At 50.1% G+C, this 19,517-nt stretch overlaps 1 protein-coding gene across 1 annotated transcript; it reads left to right on the forward strand.

Moving 5' to 3' along the window:
* The first annotated feature begins 1,418 nt into the window (after positions 1 to 1,418).
* Positions 1,419 to 3,990, forward strand: PROP1 (PROP paired-like homeobox 1). Its single transcript, XM_037136370.2, has 3 exons — positions 1,419 to 1,527; positions 2,659 to 2,891; positions 3,649 to 3,990. Exons 1-3 carry the CDS (start codon positions 1,419 to 1,421, stop codon positions 3,988 to 3,990), a joined length of 684 nt encoding a protein of 227 aa, XP_036992265.2.
* The last annotated feature ends 15,527 nt before the right edge of the window (positions 3,991 to 19,517 follow it).

Raw genomic sequence — 19,517 nt, forward strand, 5'->3', positions numbered from 1 at the left:
AACAGTGGCGGGCGGAGGTTGTGTGTCCCTAGGAGCTTACAGAAGTTTCCGATGCTTTTGGTCCATGGACCGTCTTGTGAACCTAAGATCCTAGAGGATCATCATGGTTTTCTGTCTTACCTTGTCAGGGTGCTTTTAAAGGATATGTGTGAAGGTCAGTATGACCTTGGGGATCAGACTGGTGTGTGGCTGCAGCATGTTCCAAGGGGGTTAGGGGGTCCTCATTGGGTCGGCGTGTCCCAAGAGCGAAGAGCTTCATGGTGAGGACAAGGGACCTTCCAGTAGAGGTGGAATATTCCTGGGGTCAGTGTGTCCTGGAGGATCCCGGAGTCCCGGGACCTCAGGATGTGCCGGGGACGTCGGAATGCTCTTCCTGGGTGAATGTAACCACTGTGAGCAGAGTCCTGTGGGTGTCAGCGTGTCCTGACTGCTCAGGGGTTCTGGATGTACTCAAGTTTCTTTAAACAATCAGAATATCCTAGCGTCAGGGGAACCTCAGTGTCCTGCACAGTCCTGAGGCCCCAGGGGCTCAGTGTGTACCCAGGATTCAGATGCTTCTGGGGGGCGGGGTGTTCTGAAGACCTGGGCAACCTTGGAAGGCTGCGGAGCCCTGGGCGCGTGTGGAGGCAGCCCCTGGAGGAGGAGAGCTAGGGGTGCTGGTCATCCTGAGGGGGCGTCTGGTGCATTCTGAGAATTGGGGTACCCAGAAGGGGCTGGAACACACTTGTGTCTTTTAGTTTTTTAGTTTTCTGGAAACAGGCCCTTGGGTATCACCCACAGGCTGAGATGCCCGGCAGGCCCTGCTCCTGGCCCCCATTTCCCCCCCCTCCCTTGGGGGGGGTTCTGAGGAGGAATGCATTTTCTCCTTCTTCCCCTGCCTGCTCCTAGCGAGGGATTTAACCGGACAAAAGAACTTGGTCCTCTGGGAATACGAGCTCTTGGCCCCAGGCCCTGGACCCTCTGACAGAGCACCGTCCCTCATCCAGAGTGTGATCCTCCCTGATGAAGGGGCTCTGGTGGTCAGGCAGTGATTGGATGGGCCCGACAGGCGGGTGTCGGGAGGAAGAGGGGGTGTGGGGTTGCAGGCTGGGCACTGGGGCAGCTGAGAGCAAAGGGAGGGACCGCATCAGGAGAGAAGGGGCAGGGAGAGGGAAGCAGAGACAAAACCAGAGAAACAGGGTGCGTGCAAGACAGACAGAGGGGTGATGCTCGGGAGAGGGACTGGGGAGTTTGAAGAAAAATTAGCAGAAAGGAGAGGCAGCGAAAAAGGCAAAGATCTCTATATCCACACAGACCCGAGAGAGGTGTCAATAGCAGCAGAAGCAGAGCGGGCAGCCACGGGACTGGAGGAAGACTGACCCTGAGTTGGAGACTCAGGGGCACAGAGACTGGACTGCCCTGGGTGCCCGTTCCTGGGCATGGAAGCAGGAGGGACGGGGGAGCAGGGTCAGCCAGAGACGGGGCGAGTCCGCAGCGGCCTCCAGCCGGAGAGCGGCCCAGCCACTGGGGCTGGGACCTCCATGGCGGGTGAGTGAAACTGGGGTCCTGAGGAGACAGCGGGTATGCAGGCTCCATGGCTGGGCTTCTGTGGGGCAGCGGTTTGCCACAAGGAAGGTGAAGAGAAGAAATCAAAACAGAGCCCGGGAATATTAAAACCACAGGGCCCTTAGTGAGCCCGGGGCACTGGCGGGCCCACTGAATCCCAAGCTCTGGCCAGCTGCTGGCCTCCCACCTCGCTATGATGTGGGACAGGGGGAGACAGAGGGAGAGCAGAAATCTGCCCCCCCACCCCACTCCTGGCTTCACGGTTCACCTCCTGCACTACCTTCTCTGAAGGAGGGGCCACGGGTTTGGAGCTGAGGCGAGCAGGGGACCAGGGGCTGGATACATCTGTGTCCCCACGGTAGACGGTGAATGCTGGGCGGGGCCATCCCCATGGGGACCTCAGCCCCAGACATCCCCTTTTCTCAGTGCGTGCCTCCCAGGTGTTTCGTTTTGCTCCCTGTTCTCTCTGCCCCCACTGGCTCTCAGACTAATTAGTGCGCGGGCTTAGTGAGCCTGTGGGAAGGACAAGCAAGCCTTTCCCACGAGCTCAGGTTCCTGCGGCCCAGTGGCCCAGCCAGGGCCGGAAGAGGGGAGAAGATGAGATGTACCGGGTGGGGGGGGTGTCCGGACGGAAGAGGGGGAAACGTTTCATCCTCCCAGGTCAGGGGTGCTGGAGGCTGGGAGTAGTCTGAAAGAGTTCAAGGAACATGGGAGTTGTGAGAGCAGGGACAAGCCACGGGGTCTCGGATGGTTTGTTAGGGGGTCAGAGCCAGTGGGAGACCCGCAGGATGAGGCTCGCGGAGAGGTGAGAAGCATGTGTCGGGTAGCGGAATGGGGGTGGCGCCCGAGCCCTGGAGGGGTGAGGCGGCGGGAGCAGGAGTGAGCCTGAACAGCAGGCCCTACGTGGACTGCACAGCCTGGCCCAGAAGGCTGGGGGCTGGCGCGGGGCCCAGGCCAAGCTGCGTTCAGCTGCCGTGGAAGCCGACGGGTGTCTGCATGGGGCAAAGTGCGGAGGAGCCACTGGGGGGCGCTGCACAGCGGGCACACCCTGGGGCTCTAGGGGTGGATGGGGGTCCGCTGGGCAGCAACCTCTCCCTTCCCATCCGCCCTCAGACATGAGCACTCAGCCCTACGGGAGCCTCTCCGGTGCAGGAGTGGGGAGACCCGGGCTTTCTCCGCAAGGAGATCAGAGAGGCCACCCGCACTCGCGACGGCGCCACCGCACCACCTTCAGTCCAGCGCAGCTGGAGCAGCTGGAGTTGGCCTTCGGGAGGAACCAGTACCCTGACATCTGGGTCCGAGAGGGCCTGGCCCGGGACACAGGCCTCAGCGAGGCCCGCATCCAGGTAGTGTCCCGGAACGCGCCCCCACAGCTTTCTCTGGGCAGAAGCGCAGTCTGGGGTGAAGAGAGCCACCAGCACGCGCTCGCACAGGCACCATAACCCCACGCTAACAGTCACCACCGCAGCCCAAGGGGACAGGCAGCACGACCTCATCCGCACCGGGAGTGTCACTGCAGTTACCCCGCGTGCTGACCTGTTTCAACTTGAATGTCAACACCTACCCTGGGCCTTTACAGAAATTTAGTCTCACCCTTTCACCTACAAGTGTAAATAGGTAACCTTGGCCCTCACCGTGGCCTCAAACCTCAGTCAGCCTGACGCTCCCTCATTTCTCGCCAGGGAGTCAGTCAATTTCAAGTACAAACCCGACCCTAAATCCAACCCTGACTATAACAATTAAACCCACCCATTATCTTAATTTCTAATAACACTAGGGGAAATTTCCTATTCTCTAGGGAGGGAAAAATGCCATCCTGTCATATTTACCTCTCTCTCCTTTTTTTTGGAAATTGGCATTTTGTACTCATCCAGAGTTAGAGTCCGGCAAACTTAGACACAAGTTGGGGATAATAGTATTCATCTTGCTTTGTCACTCGGTCCGGCCCAGACCTGCCTCTGGAGAGCTTTGCTTCCTGTGATGGGGGGGGGGGGGCTATGCCCTGCACCTGCACCTTCTGTCATCAGGGGAGGGGGCCCCACGGGACAGTGCCAACTCCTTGAGAAAGGGGCTCTGATGTGGCTTTTTCTCCCCCTTCCCCAGGTCTGGTTCCAGAACCGCAGAGCTAAGAAGAGGAAGCAAGAGCGATCACTGCTCCAGCCGCTGGCTCATCTGCCTCCCGTCACCCCCTCCGGTTTCTTGCCTGAGGCCTCTGCCTGCCTCTACTCCTACCACCCAGCACCATCTCCACCAGAGACCCTCTTCCCTCACCCCTACCACCAAGCCCTTCCCTTGCAGCCCTCCGCAGGTGGTTCCTTTGCTCGACCCCACCGGTGTGAAGACTGGTACCCCACCTTGCACCCAAACCCCACTGGTCACCTGCCCTGCCCCCCGCCCCCACCTGTGCTTCCCCTCAGCCTTGAGCCACCCAAGTCCTGGAACTGAGGTCACACAAGGGCCACGACCTTCAGGAAAACCCAGAGAAAGCTCGGTGGTCTCCATCCCTGCTAAGAGTAAAGTAGAAATACGGTGAGGGGCCGCTCAGAGATGGGGAATGTGCAAATGGGTGGTTGAGAGAATTTAGGGAGCTGAGCCCACTGGAAGATACACATAAGCCTCGATGGCAGTAGCTGCAGGAGGCGTAGCTCTGATGGAGGCAAGTGTCGCTCCTGGTGAATGGAGGTGGTGGAGGCAGACAGACCCTGCAGGGCTTCGTTCCTGGAGAGCTCGTCCATCTCAGCTGCTGCGAGCTGACTTCTGATTAAATTCTGATTAAATGTCTACCTGTACGGCTCCCCCATCCCTCACCCCACCACCCAAAGCAGTCCTTAACCTTTGCTCATCCTGTCCTAGAAACCCCTCTTGAGTTCATTCTTCTCCATTCCAGCAGACACTGCTTTTGCTGGGCCAATACTTTCTAACTTTCCTCATTGGTTTTTTTTAGCTTCAGCCTTTCCCACTTCCAACAAAACTTGCAAATCCAGTCATCAGTGAATGGCTCTCCAATGTCTCATAAAAAATAAATAAGATCTGATTAGCTTGGCCTGAAAGAGTGTAAATGTGCCAGTCTTTGTAACAGTGGAGACTTTCTAGTTATTTAGTAAAAGCACACAGCTATGTTATATATTTAGTTATTTAGTAAAAACATAACTATTTTATGAAATATGATTCTAACAGCCAGGCTTGAAAACAATGATTTCTCCTGTAAATTGTTTACACATCTCATTCTCACTGAAAAAATCAGTTCACTTTTTAGAGACTATTTTAATGAAATTTGCAACATGTAGATTTTCTGGTTCAAAATGCCAAGATTCTTACGCCTACCCAAACCCCCTAAATGCTAAAGGAGAATCAACCATGCAAGGCATTACAACCCAGGGTAACATGTACATGCCGGGAGAACCTTGTGGGAAACAATAGGACACGAGGGGGACTGAAGACTGCTCAAGCGTCGTGGGCGGCTTGTGCCACATATTCTTTGCTAGCCACTAGCCTCTGGCCCACACTGGGGTCATCTGACCGGCCTAAGGAACCAAAGGCCTTAGGAACTTGGTCGAACACCGAGCCGCCTGTATGACCATTGGTCCTTGCAGGTGACACTGGCATCAAGAAATAACAGGGAGCCAACACAGGGGACTGTGCTGCTCACTCGGATTTTATTAGTGCAGGTTCGCCCAGATTGAATTTAATGATAATACTAATCACTCAGTAACAACCAGTAGTGACATCACTCGAGAGAACTGGGGGATAATGAACCCGACTCCCAGAGTCTCAGTCTGCAGGTCTGGGAGACAGCATGGGGTCAGGAGGGGGGCGAGGGAGGTGTCAGCATCTTGCGAGGAAGGATCTCTGGAGCCAGGTGCGCAGCGGGCAGACAAATCCTCAGTCTAGCAGGGCAGAGCCTCCAGCAGCTGATGCCAAGGGAGTCGGTGCGGGTTGGAGCAGCCCTGGGATGTGGGGGCTCAGGTCTCTTGCCAGTGGCCTGGAGCCAGCCTCGGTTACACCTTGAGAGAGGTGTACTCTACCCCCTGGGTCTCTCGATCAGCCTCTTGTCACCCCTGAAGTCAAGAGGGCATTTCCCCAGGAGCCTATCTCTGGGTGGCCCGCTCTGCAGACCTGGCTGTTCTGGCCACCTGTGCAGATATCATAGGTGTGTCTCCTTGCCAGATGTGTCTGGTGTGACTCGGGTAGTTGCCCTCTTGTACCAAAGTGTCATGGCTGGCTGGCGGCCATCTGTGTATGTTAAATAATCTGTTGTGAAACCGTATTTCCCACACTGTCTCCTGAAGGTCAGTTAATATGATGGTCAAAGGCTGAAGCAAATATTTGTAACTCATGTTTCAAAGAGTCTTCCATGCTTTATAATAATAGATTCTGATTAATCAGGCTTCGGGCCAAGATGGAAGCACAGGCAGAAATGCTTCATTTTCTTGCACAACTAAAAGAAGGGTAACAACCAATTTAAAACAAAGAACAAGCAGAACTGCCAGAAAATCATTTGCATGGAAGTCTGACAACCAAGGGGTTAAATAAATATTCATCCAGACCGGTAGGAGGGGCCAAGATGGGCAGCTGGGGTGGAGAGGATGCACAGCAAGGCAAGAGGGCAGACCTCAGGGCGATCCCACCTTGGTGCACAGATAAGACAGGAGGAAGAGCAGGAGAGTGGGACAGACTGCATGAGACCCAGGGTTTCAGTGCAGGAAACTAAAGACTCAAAACTCCTGGTTGTAAAAAGCTGTTGGGGTTGCAGCAGCGGGAGAAACTCCCAACCTCACAGGAGAGTTCCTTGGAGAGACCCACGGGGTCCTAGAATGTACACAAACCCACCCACCTGTGAATTAGCATCTGACAGTGCACAATCCACTTGTGGGAAGTGAGAGGAGTGAGGGGAGTGATGGAAAGAGGGACGAGAGCACAGCAAGCCACACTGTTCCCTCTTGGACCCCTCCCCGACAGACAGCACCACAACGCAGCAAAGAGGGTTGGCCTGCTTTAGTGAATACCTAAGGTTCCACCCCTTACAACACAGCAGGTGCACTGATACAAAGAAATATGCCCCAAATGAAAGAACAGGTCAAAACTCCAGAAAAAGAACTAAGTGACAAGGAGATAGACAACCCATCTGATACAGAGTTCAAAACACTGGTAATCAGGATGCTCATAGAGTTGATTGAGCTCAGTCATAAAATGAAGGAAGAAACGAAGGCTACACAAAGTGAAATAAAGGAAAATGTACAGGGAACCAGCAGTGACTCAAATCAATGATTTGGAACAAAAGGAAAAAATAAGCATTCAACAAGAACAGGATGAAAAAACAAGAATGCAAAAACAATGAGAGACTTAGGAACCTCCAGGACAACCTTAAACATTTCAACATCTGAATTATGGGGGTGCCGGAAGAAGAGGAGAAAGAGCAAGAAATTGAAAAAATTTTTGAAAAAATAATGAAGGAGAACTTCCCCAATCTAGTGAAAGAAATAGCCTTCCAGGAAGTCCAGGAAACCCCGAGTGTCCCAGAGAAGTTGGACCCAAGGAAGAACACACCAAGGCACATCATAATTATATTAGCCAAGATTAAAATGAAGGAGAGAATCTTAAAAGCAGCAAGAGAAAAGGAGACAGTTACCTACAAAGGAGTTCCTATAAGGCTATCAACTCATTTCTCAAAAGAACCTTTACAGGCAAGAAGGGACTGGAAAGAAGTATTCTAAGTCATGAAATCCAAAGGCCTACACCCAAGATTGCTCTATCCAGCAAAGCTTTCATTTAGAATGGAAGGGCAGATAAAGTGCTTCCCAGATAAGTTCAAGTTAAAGAAGTTCATCACCACTAAGCCCTTCTTATATGAAATGTTAAAGGGACTTATCTAAGAAAAAGAAGATAAAAAATATGAACACTAAATGACAAACTCACAGCTATTAACTGAACCTAAAAAACATAAACTAAACAAACAACTACAACAGGAACAGAATCACAGAAATGGACATCACGTGGAGGTTTATCAGTGGGGCAGTGGGAGGTAGAAGGAGGAGGAAAAGGTACAGAGAATAAGTAGCATAAATGATAGATAGAAAATAGACAGGGTGGGGGTTAAGAATAGTATAGGAAATGTAGAAGCCAAAGAACTTATACATAGGACCCATAGACACAAACTAAAGGGGGGCAATGCCAGTGGGAGGGGGTATGCAGGGTGGAGGGGAATAAAGGGGGGGAAGGGACAACTGTAACAGCATAACCAATAAAATATATTTTAAAAAATTTAAAAAAAATAAAATGCAACTGTATTGTGAAAAGTTAGTAAAAGTATGGTGATGGTCAAGTTCCATCCTGTAAGACTTGGAGTCCCTTTTGTCTGTCTCCCCCTTTGTGTCCATTCATGGAAAGATGTGCCCACTTCTTTCCATGGGTGGAAACACCTCCACGGCAGCTCCCCGTCGCTTTATCCAGAACAACTGCCTACATCGCAAACAAACACCAAATCAGTTCTTGAGCATGCAGGTCACTGAAGTGTATTTTACTCTCTTGGGACATGAATGGGGGACCACTTTGTAAGGGTTGTACCTTCACAGAAGATTCAGTGAAAATGTGGAGCCAGGGACACAAACAAAAAGGCTTGTTAAAACTTCTCATATGAGGTTAAGACAACACAGCATCAAGTAAAACAACCATTTTCCACCTTTATTTTTATTTTATTTTATTTTTTTAAATATATCTTATTGATTACGCCATTACAGTTGTTCTATTTCCCCTCTTTCATTCCCCTCCACCCTGCACACCCCTCCCCCACCATTCCCCCCCTTAGTTTATGACCACGTGTCTCAAGTTCTTTAGATTCTATATTTCCCCAACTATTCTTACCCTCCCCCTATCTATTTTCTACCCACCATCTATGCTACTTATTTTCTGTATCTTCTCCCCCCTTCTCCTTCTCCCACTCCCCTGTTGCTAACCCTCCACATGATCTTCATTTCTATGGTTCTGCTCCTGATCTAGCTGTCCTCTTAGTTTGCTTTTTTTTTTTAGGTGTGGTTGTTACTAACTGTGAGTTTGCTGTTCTTTCACTGTTCATCTTTTTTATCTTCTTTTTCTTAGGTAAGTCCCTTTAACATTTCATATAATAAGGGTTTGGTGATGATGAACTCCTTGAATTTGATCTTATCTGAGAAGCACTTTATCTGTCCTTCCATTCTAAAGGAAAGCTTTACTGGACAGAGCAATCTTGGTTGTAGGTCTTTGGATTTCATGACTTGGAATACTGCTTTTCAGCCCCTTCTTGCCTGTAAGTTCTCTTTTGAGAAATCCACTAACAGTCTGATGGGAATTCCCTTGTAGGTGACTGTCCCCTTAGCTCTTGCTGCTTCTAGGATTCTCTCCTTCATTTTCATCTTGGCTAATGTAATGATGATGTGCCTTGGTGTGTTCCTTCTTGGGTCCAACTTCTTTGGGACTCTCTGAGCTTCCTGGATTTCCTGGAAGTCTATTTCCTTTGCCAGATTGGGGAAGTTCTCCTTTATTATTTGTTCAAAGAACTTTTCCACTTGCTCTTTCTCTTCCCCTTCTGGTACCCCTATAATTCATATGTTGGAACATTTATAAGATGTCCTGGAGGTTCCTAAGCCTCTCCTCATTTTTTTGAATTCTTGTTTCTTCATATTTTTCTGTTTGGTCATTTCTCTCTTCCTTCTGGTCCACTCCCTTGGTTTGAGTCCCAATTTCCTTTCCATCACTATTGGTTTCCTGTGCATTTCCCTTCATTTCACTTAGTGTAGCCTTCATTTGTTCCTCTAATTTGTGGCTAAAATCAACAGTTCTGTGAGCATGCTGATCACCAGTGTTTTGAACTGTGCATCTGATAGATTGGCTATTTCTTGGTCGCTTAGAGTTATTGGCTCTGGGGCTTCCAGTTCTTCTTGAGCCATGTTTTGGTCTGTTCGCGCCTGAGGAGAGGAGCCTTAGGTGTTCACCAGGGCGGGGCCACCCAGGTCGCTGGTTTGTGACGCTGTATGTGGGGGCGGGGTCAGAGAGGGACAATAGCGGTTTCCTCTGCTGCTTCCTGCTGCTGGGGCCTGTGCAGTCTGTCTCACTGCTTGCTCCTTCACTGGTTTATCTGTGCGTGAATGTGTGACCTCGGTCAACCCTCAGTGGGTCCGCTTCCTTGCACCCTCATTGGGTCTGCCTGCTGCTACTTCACATCTGGGATCCGCCCAGGGCTGCCAGTGCACCTGGGTCGTGCGCCCGGGATGGTCTGGTGGATCTTTCCTGCTCGAGCACTTTCCGCTGCTGGCTCTGCGCCTCTTATCGGTCCAGCTGAACGGTTGGTTGTTGTCAGACTTCTGTATAGTTCAATTTTCTGTGGTTTGGCCTCGTCTTTGTTGCTAAAACTTTGTTGTTTTTAAACTTGGTTATGCAAGAAGGCACAATATTTCCACCTACGCCTCCATCTTGGCGGAAGTCCCTCCACCTTTATTTTTAAATATGACTTTTTACTCATCCATACAGAGTAAGTCAGAAAAATAATATCCACCTGTAAAGAAAATCCATTGGATGTGTTTTCTATACTGAGTATTGTTGGGTTTTTGGGTTGGTTTTTTTTGCCTTCCAGTTAGTTTTATATTAAATGGTGAAAGGCAAATCTTTTTTGTTGACTTTATTCTCAGTTACCTATTTCTAAACTCTGATATGCTTACATAAATTTTTATTCTAAAAAGTAGTTGTAAAACAGTTTTATAAAAAATTATTATTTTCCTTATCAAAACAAAAGACATATGTAATAATTTTAAGCTTGCATAGTACATATTCCAAATAACTAGTTCTCGAAAAATTTTACTTTCTGTAATAATTATAAGAACTATTTTCCCACAGTGTAAATACCAAACGACAACAACAAAGCCAAATTTACCAAAGTGAAATTAAACTTCCAAGTGGAACATGAATGAGACTGTGACCTTGAGGTAGAAGGGCCTCACGGGCAACCTGGGGTGGGCACAGGGAGGTCTGCAGTGGTGAGTGTGCAAAACAGTGAGTTTTTTTCTTGCATTTTTATCAATTAACCATTGTATTATTTGTTGTACTAGAACTGTAACCACCTTTGCCCACCCCTGTGTATTTTCATAAAACGTTTCTTCGCTATCAAGAGACAGGAGAAGTTAAGTGAAGTATCACAAAGGTGTGCTCTGGGGAGCTAAACCACGCTGCATGCCAACCACTTGAAACCAAGCTACAACGAAAGCTGCAATACACCGAGTGTTTAATCAATTTTTACTAATATTATCTTTTAGGAAAACCATTTTTTAAAATATTGTATTTAACTTAAAAAGCAATTTCCAAAGGAAAAAGTCTTGAGTATGTTTAAAAGGAGCCACTGCCATTAAACAAGAGTTCATAACTTAGATTATTTAAATAATAGTTCAGAAAATAGGATGAACAACCTCTAGGGACCCAATCAAAATAGCAAGCAGTGACTTGACATCTTCAGAACTACTTCTGTTTTTCTAGATAATTCACTTCTTTTAAAATTCACTTCACGTTAAAATTTATTTCTTACATGCTAAGAAACCTCTTCTCCTTATCATTATTTTAACTTTAAAAAAATGAATGATTGTGAAGACTTTTTAAAGTTTTTCAGTGACTACAAGGTTGATACAACTTTACTGTGATTTAATTTTAAGTATAAATTAGCATTTTTATAATAGAATGTTCAGAGAGGTTTTTCTTCTTTTCAGTTAAGAATAAATCTATCATAAGTGATATGAGTTGACTTTTCTTATGCTTTAAAGAAATACATGTTAAATTCCACATGAACATCTTCAAAGCAACTTCAGATTTTAACTATTTGAGGAAACACAAAGACAATTACATCCCTAATCAACACATCAACAACAAACAACTAAGCACCAAATGCTAAAAGCTACAGCCCCAGAGACTCGGCCCTCTGGGTAGAGACAGGAAGTGGATACACGTGTGTATAAACCCCAGTGAAGCAAAAACAGGGGAGGGCATCCCACCGAGAAGTGACCAGCCGTCCAGGCTGCAGGACGGGGTGGAAGGGAGTGGTCAGGGTAAGGAGAAAACCTCCGGCCTTAGGCCTTGGCTCTAACAAGAAAGGTGTGTCCCACCATCGTCCCGTGTCCACAGCCAGCGGTGCTATCATTCTCAAGCAAACGCCAAGAGAAAGGGAGAACCCACGGAATCCGTCGCTGCCCAGACTGGGAAGAGGCCATGCACCTGTCACAGGCCAACGCTTTCGTCACAGCTCCTCTTACCTCGTAAGTCCAGACACACTGAGTCCCGCCAAACCGCCGGACACACCTTTTCACCTCCACGTCCTCGTGCGTCGTGTACATTTCTCTGAGGCACTCGCCGATGTGCAGCACCATCCTCCTGAGGACCTCCTGGCTGAAGATCATGCCGGGCCCCCCATGCAGAAGTTCTCCTCGGGCTCCAGGCCCAGCTTGCCCAGCTCTTCGACGCTGCCCAGGCCGGTCTGGCCCAGGTACAGGGGCTTGCTGCTGTTCAGTGACCTGAGAAACTCTTCAAACTTGTCACCTGCAAAGAGAAAGGCAACGATCACTGCTCCTCCTCATTTCACCAGAAGGGGAAGAGAAACAGTCACGAGTGGAAAACCCTATCTGAACAAATAATAAAAGAGAACTTCCCCGTTCTGGCAAAGGAAATAGACTTCCAGGAAATCCAGGAAGTTCAGAGAGTCCCAAAGAAGTTGTACCCAAGAAGGAACACATCAAGGCACATCATCATTACATTAGCCAAGATGAAAATGAAGGAGAGAATCCTAGAAGCAGCAAGAGATAAGGGGACAGTCATCTACAAAGGAGCTCCCATCAGACTGTCAGCGGATTTCTCAAAAGAGACCTTACAGGCAAGAAGGGGCTGGAAAGAGGTATTCCAAGTCATGAAATTCAAAGACCTACCACCAAGATTGCTCTATCCAGCAAAGCTTTCATTTAGAATGGAGGGACAGATAAGTGCTTCTCAGATAAGATCAAATTCAAGGAGTTCATCATCACCAAACCCTTATTATATGAAATGTTAAAGGAACTTACCTAAGAAAAAGAAGATAAAAAAAGATGAACAGTGAAAGGACAGCAAACTCATGGTTATTAACAACCACACCTAAAACAAAAGTAAACTAAGAGGACAGCTAGATCAGGAGTGAACCATAGAAATGAAGATCATGTGGAGGGTTAGCAACAGGGGAGTGGGAGAAGGAGAAGGGGGGAGAAGGTACAGAAAATAAGTAGCATAGACAGTAGATAGCAAATAGATAGGGGGAGGGTAGGAATAGTTTGGGAAATAAAGAATCTAAAGAACTTGAGACACGTGCTCATGAACTAAAGGGGGGAATGGTGGGGGAGGGGTGTGCAGGGTGGAGGGGAATGAAGGGGGGAAAATAGAACAAATGTAATGGCATAATCAATAAAATAAAAAATACATTTAAAAAAAGAGAGAGGCAATGATCACTGCTCCTCCTCATTTCACCACCACCTGACATACAAAGGGACGGGACTTCCAATAGGGAGTGTGAGCTCCCCTCAAGTCTTAACTGAAAAGAAGAAAAAGCTCTCTGAACATTCTACTATTATAAAAATGCTAATTTATACTTAAAATTAAATCACAGTAAAGTTGTATCAACCTTGTAGTCAAGGTCACTGAAAAACCTTAAAAAGTCTTCACAATCATTGAATTTTTTAAAGTTAAAATAATGATAAGGAGAAGAGGTTTCTTAGTGTGTTAGAAGTCATGATAAAATTCCCAGATATAATAATTATTGACTTGTAGCTTTGACTGGCAGAGTGTTATCATCCAATAATAATTTTTCTACTGACAATTGATTTAGTTTAGTGTTTTGTCCTTAACATGCCTTGAAATTTAACTTTGGACTTGGGAAAGCATCTTTTAAGAAAAAACAACATTTGTAAAAAACTAAGGAATAAAATTGGTTTACTTATAGCTTGTGAGTTCATCAGGAAAAACCATTTGAAATGAGCTGACACAGTTCCAGAGCATCTGAGATTCCAGCCAATGATGCGTCGGAAGAGGCCACCTTCCCACACTCCGAGTCCGCGTCTCTACCACCATCTGTGATGAGCGCGGCACCTGCCTCACTCTCTGGATCCCGCGCCGCCCCTCGGACCTCAGCGTGTTTCAGCAGACTATTATTGGGTTCTTAACACAAGATGCCTTTCCTTCTTAGTGGAAATGGAAAGAATATGGCATTTCCACGTTCTAAAGGACAATCTTTCAAAGCGCTAAGAGAAATTCTTGTTTTTCTTCAAGCCCTGGGGAAGGCCCTCCTTCCTGCCCGGTCCAGGGAAAGCAATGAGGCTCCAAGTGCGGGGTCAGGAGCTAAGCAGGGGCGCCCCGGCTTGTCCCAGGAGCTGGGAAACTCGGTGCGCACCGGGAGACCTCTCCCCCGCGCACAACCTCTACTTCCCTTGCAACAAGGAAGAGGGGTCCCTCTCCACCCCAGCAACAGGCTGGGCTGGAAAGATTCACTCCAGCACTTCTCTATGCTGAGTCCAGAAATCTCTGGCCAGAGCCACCCTCGCTCAGGGTGAAGGACCGCGCCTCTCCAAAAAGCTGACAAAGTTTTCTTTTGCTGTGGCTGCGCGTGGCCTGGGGGCTTCCAGCCTCTGCTCACCGCCGCAGCCTCCAGGCCGGACCGAAGGACCCCCACTGGTGTGGGCCCCGCACAGCTCGGAACTCCCAGGGTCTGGACAATTCAAGGACGCTGTCTCTTTCCTCCCACTACCAATTCTGACAATACGTCCATCGCCTGGGGGTCTCACTGAAGTGATGGGGGTGAGGGGCGTGGCGCTGCACTGCGATAGCTGGAAGGAGCTGCACCCGGGGCGCCGGGGATGCTCTCCGGCTCCCAGTGCGCGACCCGTTCTGCCAGAGGAAAGGAAATGCACAGGGGAGGGTCCGGGGCAGGGAGGACGGCTCCTCAATCTCCCGAGTTCCGAAACTGCCCTAGATCCATCTAAAACAAAAAGATGGGGAACAAAGCAAGAACAGCGATCTCCAGCCAGCCGGTTGTCGCCCGCGTCCACGGTCTTCCCTTTCTGCTCCGAGGACACGCCCCGCTGGACCCTTTGGGAACCTGACACCACTCGACTCTTTCGGAGCAGGGCAGAGTGGGAACAGCCTTGCGTGGGACCCCAAGGTGCCTGTCCTCACCTCTCCCACCCCGTAAATAGCCGGGCTAAGCGCTGGGCGGAAACGGGAAAGCAAGTGTGAGGAAGGCGGATAAAACCGGGCAGGTGTGAGGAGAGCCCAAGACGCAGGAAAGGAGGAGTGGAGCGAATTGGGGGTGACGAGGATGCGAGGGGTGGGGACAGCGAGCTGGGGGCCCGCAGGAACCCGGAGCACGTGCTGGCAGAGAAGCACAGCGGGGCTGGGACGGGTCAGGTTGGGTGCGGGGGAAAGGAGGCGGGCAGGCGGGACACCAGGGACTGGGAGGTCACCTTTGATGTAGACATCGTCGTCGGCGCGCTTGAACCACTCATACTTGTCCAGGTAGGGGTCGTGCATGTACTTGATCGTCATGAAGGACTTTTTCTGGGGAGGGTAGGAGTCGTCCATCCCCAGGCAGGGGTGGCGGAGGCTGGCCAAGCCCGGCGTTGGGCGGCTGCTGGCTGGAAAATAACTCCACGCCGTTGGGGATGAAACGAGCGCAGGTCCGCTGCGCCACCAGCACGTGGCTGCTCCGGTTCCTCTGTGCGGTCTTCACCCTGCGTACAGAAAATCTCCTGGTCCGGGTGCGGAGTGTCCCTCCCAGCTGCCGTTGTGGCTACTCAGAGGGCAGTCTCTTCGCTTCCAGGCCGCGCCCCGGTCCTCCTCGTCCTCGCGTCCCCCTCCAGGTCCGGGGCTCCCGGAGCCCTGTCACGCCTCCAGGCTCCCATCGTCGCCGGGGCTGCTCAGCGCACGTGGCTGCTCCGAAAACGGGTCACCGCAGCCATTGGCTCGAGCACCGGCGACCCCAGCAGCCCCGGGCGCGGGATCCAGGGGCGGGTACTGCTCAGGGCGGCTGGGCTGAGGCAGGTGCAGCGCCCGCGGGCGGAGCGGCCATAGTAGCCCAGAGGCTGGAGCAGCGCGTCCTCCGCGTCTTCCTCTCCGTCTTTCTCTCGCTCAGCTCGGCCACTCCATGGGCGATGAGCCAGGACTCGGCTGAGAAGCCCGGCACCGGCCCCAGTGCCACGCTCACCCACCGGCCGCGGGAGCGCACGGCCGGGCGCGGCTCTGGGACACCTACGCCAGCGGAGCGGCTACGGGGCTGCGTGCAGGATCCCGCTCCCACCCGCCCGCCTGCCCGCCCGCGCCCCCGGCCCCCCTACTGCTCACCACCCCCTCCCCCCGCCCACGCCCGGACGTCCACGTCCACGCCCGCCAAGCTAGGAGCACTCTCGGTGCCCAGAGCGCTGCGGGTGGGAGCCGTCTGCCGCTGTGTCTCCCAGTCCCGCGCCCCAGCCCCGTCCCCGCCAGCCCGCCCCTCCGCCAGCCCGCCCAGCCCCTGTCCTTGGCCCGCTGCTCTCCTGCTTTGCCTGCTCCCGGGGCCTCAGAGGCGGAGCTTGTGTCCCAGAGCCACAGCCGAGCGCCCGCGTCTCTCGGACTCGGTCAGTTGCGACCGGCTCTCCGGTTCTCCATTCCGCTCCCCCAGGTCCACCCGTGCTGTGTTGGGCCTCGTCCCGTTGGCTGTCCGGGAAACCAACTGTCCCATCCCAGCGCCTCCTGCTGGCCGTTCTGCATCCCGTCCCCACCTGCATCTCTCACCGCCTCTCCGCGGAAGCACCACGGTCACGCGGGGTCTCTCCTGGGACAATCTCGGAAGGACCGGAAAGACCTAACCCTGAAAGGCCGGGGGACATATGGGGAGTGGGGGCTCCACCCATAAAGAACAAAAAAATTCCGTGTCCCCCACCTGCTGCGTGAGGAAATAGGGGCCCACCCAGTGCTCCCCTCTCCTCCTCTCCCACTGGCCTCTGGTCTAGAAGTGAGACCCAGGAACCACCGTCAGTCCTGGGACAAGACCAGCTCAGTGAGACCGGAGAAAAGCGAACGCACGATGGGCCAATGTCCAGGAGGTCCTTCATGTGCCCCACTCCCTTAAGTTAACCTCATCAGAACATAAAATATAATTTTTATTTTTGTCTATAAACCAGTTTGCATTAGAAGACGATGAGAAGAAATGTTTTACCTCTCCAATTAGGGAGGTAAAATCTCCAGCAACAGAATTAAAAAATAATGTTAAACTATATTGGCCAAAAATCATTCCACGTCGCATTATGAAGCAATCACCTGGATGGAGATATGTGACATTTTGAAGAAGGGCACTTTGAGCAACTTTCCCTCTAGACGCTGAGGCTCTAACTGTAGTCTGAAGTGCCTTTGGCATCCCAAAGCCTTTCCTCTTCCTCAAATTTCAGTTGTCTGTTTTGTCCATCAAATGCAGAGGGATGGTCCTGAAGGGCATTAGACATGGGGCTCCGCCCAGCACGGCGCCGGCAGCCTCCCTGGAGCGGCAGACCTGGCTGGAGCCCAGGAGCGTCTTTCCACACCAGTCACTGGCCTGGCCGCGAACGTCTCACCAGGTGCCGCGTGTCTGCACCACGAAGCTCCTTTTCCACATCTAGGTCTTGCCCAGGAACGCTCGGGGTTGCTGATTATTGCACTCTTCCTCCCAGCTTAGTTTTAGTTAGAGTACAAAAGTAATCCAGCAGGTCCCCTCCGATTTGAATACATGTCCTCCCAGGGACATTTTACACTTTCTAGAAGGTGCTGTTCAATAGAACTCCTCCTTAGTGGGAATTTACCTGGGCTGTCCAATAAGGCAGCCCCTAGCCGTGCACGGTTATTGAGCACTTGGAATGCGGCTGGTGTGATTAAAGAACTGATTGCTCAACTATATTTAATGTTTATTAACTTCAATTGAAGTGGACTTGGGGGCTGGGAGCTGCCGTGCTGGACAGCACACTGTCAGAGGAAATCGTGCCACCTGGTCCCCCGACGCACCAGCACACTGTCCCCCGTGAGGCCCTGCCAGGCTTTATTCGGTTGGTGCCATTCATGTAGTTGCCCCACAAAGTCACTCAGTCTCATGGGGCACACATGACCCCCTCATCAACTGTTTTAACATTTTGGGAGAAAATGAACTTCACTCGTTCTTTTACTCAACAGATAGGTGTTAGAGATGAAGCATTGGACAAGGAGGAAGGCTCTGGACTTGGACATGTCAACAAGATACTCACCACTGCCTGTCATGAAGGTTACAGTGTGGCAGCAAAGTCAGACCCTGACTGCCACCCGACAAAACGTACCACAGTGGTGACCAATGACGTGAGGGACAATGCAGGCGAGTCCTCTGCGGGCGTTTGTATGAGCATCTGATTTGGTCTGGGAGTCGGGGGAGCCCCTTGGGGATATTGAATCAAACGCCAACATTGAAATGATCTTCTGTACCGGCTGAGTGACACTGAGAAAGGCATTTAAATTATCTGACCTTTGGATTTCTTATCTGTAAAGATCTTTTTGTAAGGATTTATTAGGATATACATAAGGGCTTGGCACAGTGTCTAGTTTATTGTAGGCACTCAGAAAATGTTCTTCTTATTTCCAATCTCTTCCTTTCTAATAAAATCTCCTGGATATCTCCTTATTTTTAATATTTCATTATTTCATTTATTTAACAAATATTTATTTAGTATCCTCAAGCCAGGCATTATTCAAGAAACACAGTAGTAAATGAAACAGACAAGGGCCTTGACTTCATGGGGGTTACATTCTCCTAAGACGAGATCACTTCCCTGTGCGTAGGCTGGGCCGTCAAGTGTGTTGAAAAAAACAGAGATTTAGTGGGTGTGTACATGTACTGGAAGCCATATTAAACTGATTGTTCTGAGAAGATCTGATAACTTTAGCAGAAAGCAGAAGGAAGTGAGGACACTCTCCGTGAGGATGTCTGAGGGAAGGCTTCCCAGGGAGAGGGAACAGCCACGCCAAGGCTTGAGAGACACGTGGTGAGTTGAGAACAGCAAAGAGGCCAGTGCGGCTTGGAAATGGGAGGGAGCTGGTGACTGGGGACCATTTAGGCCAGAGCCGTCCCACGGGATTGCGGGGTGAGCCACCCATGCAAGACATGGAACTGAAAATTTTTCTTATAGGTACAATTTTTAAAGGTGAAATCAATGATAACAATGTATTTTATTCAATTCAACATATCCAAATATTATCATTCTAACACATAGTCTATATAAAATCATTAGGGAAAAATTTTACATCCTTTTCATTAGTACAAAGTTTTCCAAATCCAATGTGTATTTTATGTTCAAAATTCAGTTCAATTCAGAGTAGCCACTTTAAAGAAAAAATTTAAAGACTTGATTTATATACTTTTAGAGAGAGGGGAAGGGAGGGGAAAAGAGGGACAGAAACATCGACCTTTAAGTAGGGGACCTGGGTATGGAACCAGCAACCTTTCAGACCACACGTCAGAGCTCAATCCACTGAGCCTCACCAGCTGGGGTGGGCAGCCCCTGTCACATGCTGGTGGACGCGTGGAACAGTGCCTCCCACAGGGCACCGGGAGCATTCTGAGCCTTGAGGACAATTGTAAAGATTTTAGCTTTTATTCTGAGCAACAATGAGGGTCTTGAGCACAGTGGCCATGGGGCTTTATTTGCTTTACAAGGACCACTCTAGAGCCCGTGGGACGAAAAGACTGGACGGAGAGAAGAGTGGGAGCAGAATAGGCATTTCAAATGCAATTGAAGGGGCCCCTGTAAAATAGAAGAAAAGATGAATACGGTGTCCTCCTTCCCACACAGCGTCTTCCTTGTTTGTAATAAGTAGAGCATTGGGAAAGTTTTTTTTTCTCTGAGTTTAATTTTATATTATTGGAATTCCTCTACTATTTACTTGGTATTTCCAAAAGCCCAGTGAAGTAATTTCCTCAT

The sequence above is a fragment of the Artibeus jamaicensis genome, unplaced genomic scaffold (genome assembly GCF_021234435.1).
Source record: "Artibeus jamaicensis isolate MK-2021 breed Jamaican fruit bat unplaced genomic scaffold, CSHL_Jam_final contig_1085, whole genome shotgun sequence".
In the NCBI taxonomy this organism is placed as follows: domain Eukaryota; kingdom Metazoa; phylum Chordata; class Mammalia; order Chiroptera; family Phyllostomidae; genus Artibeus; species Artibeus jamaicensis.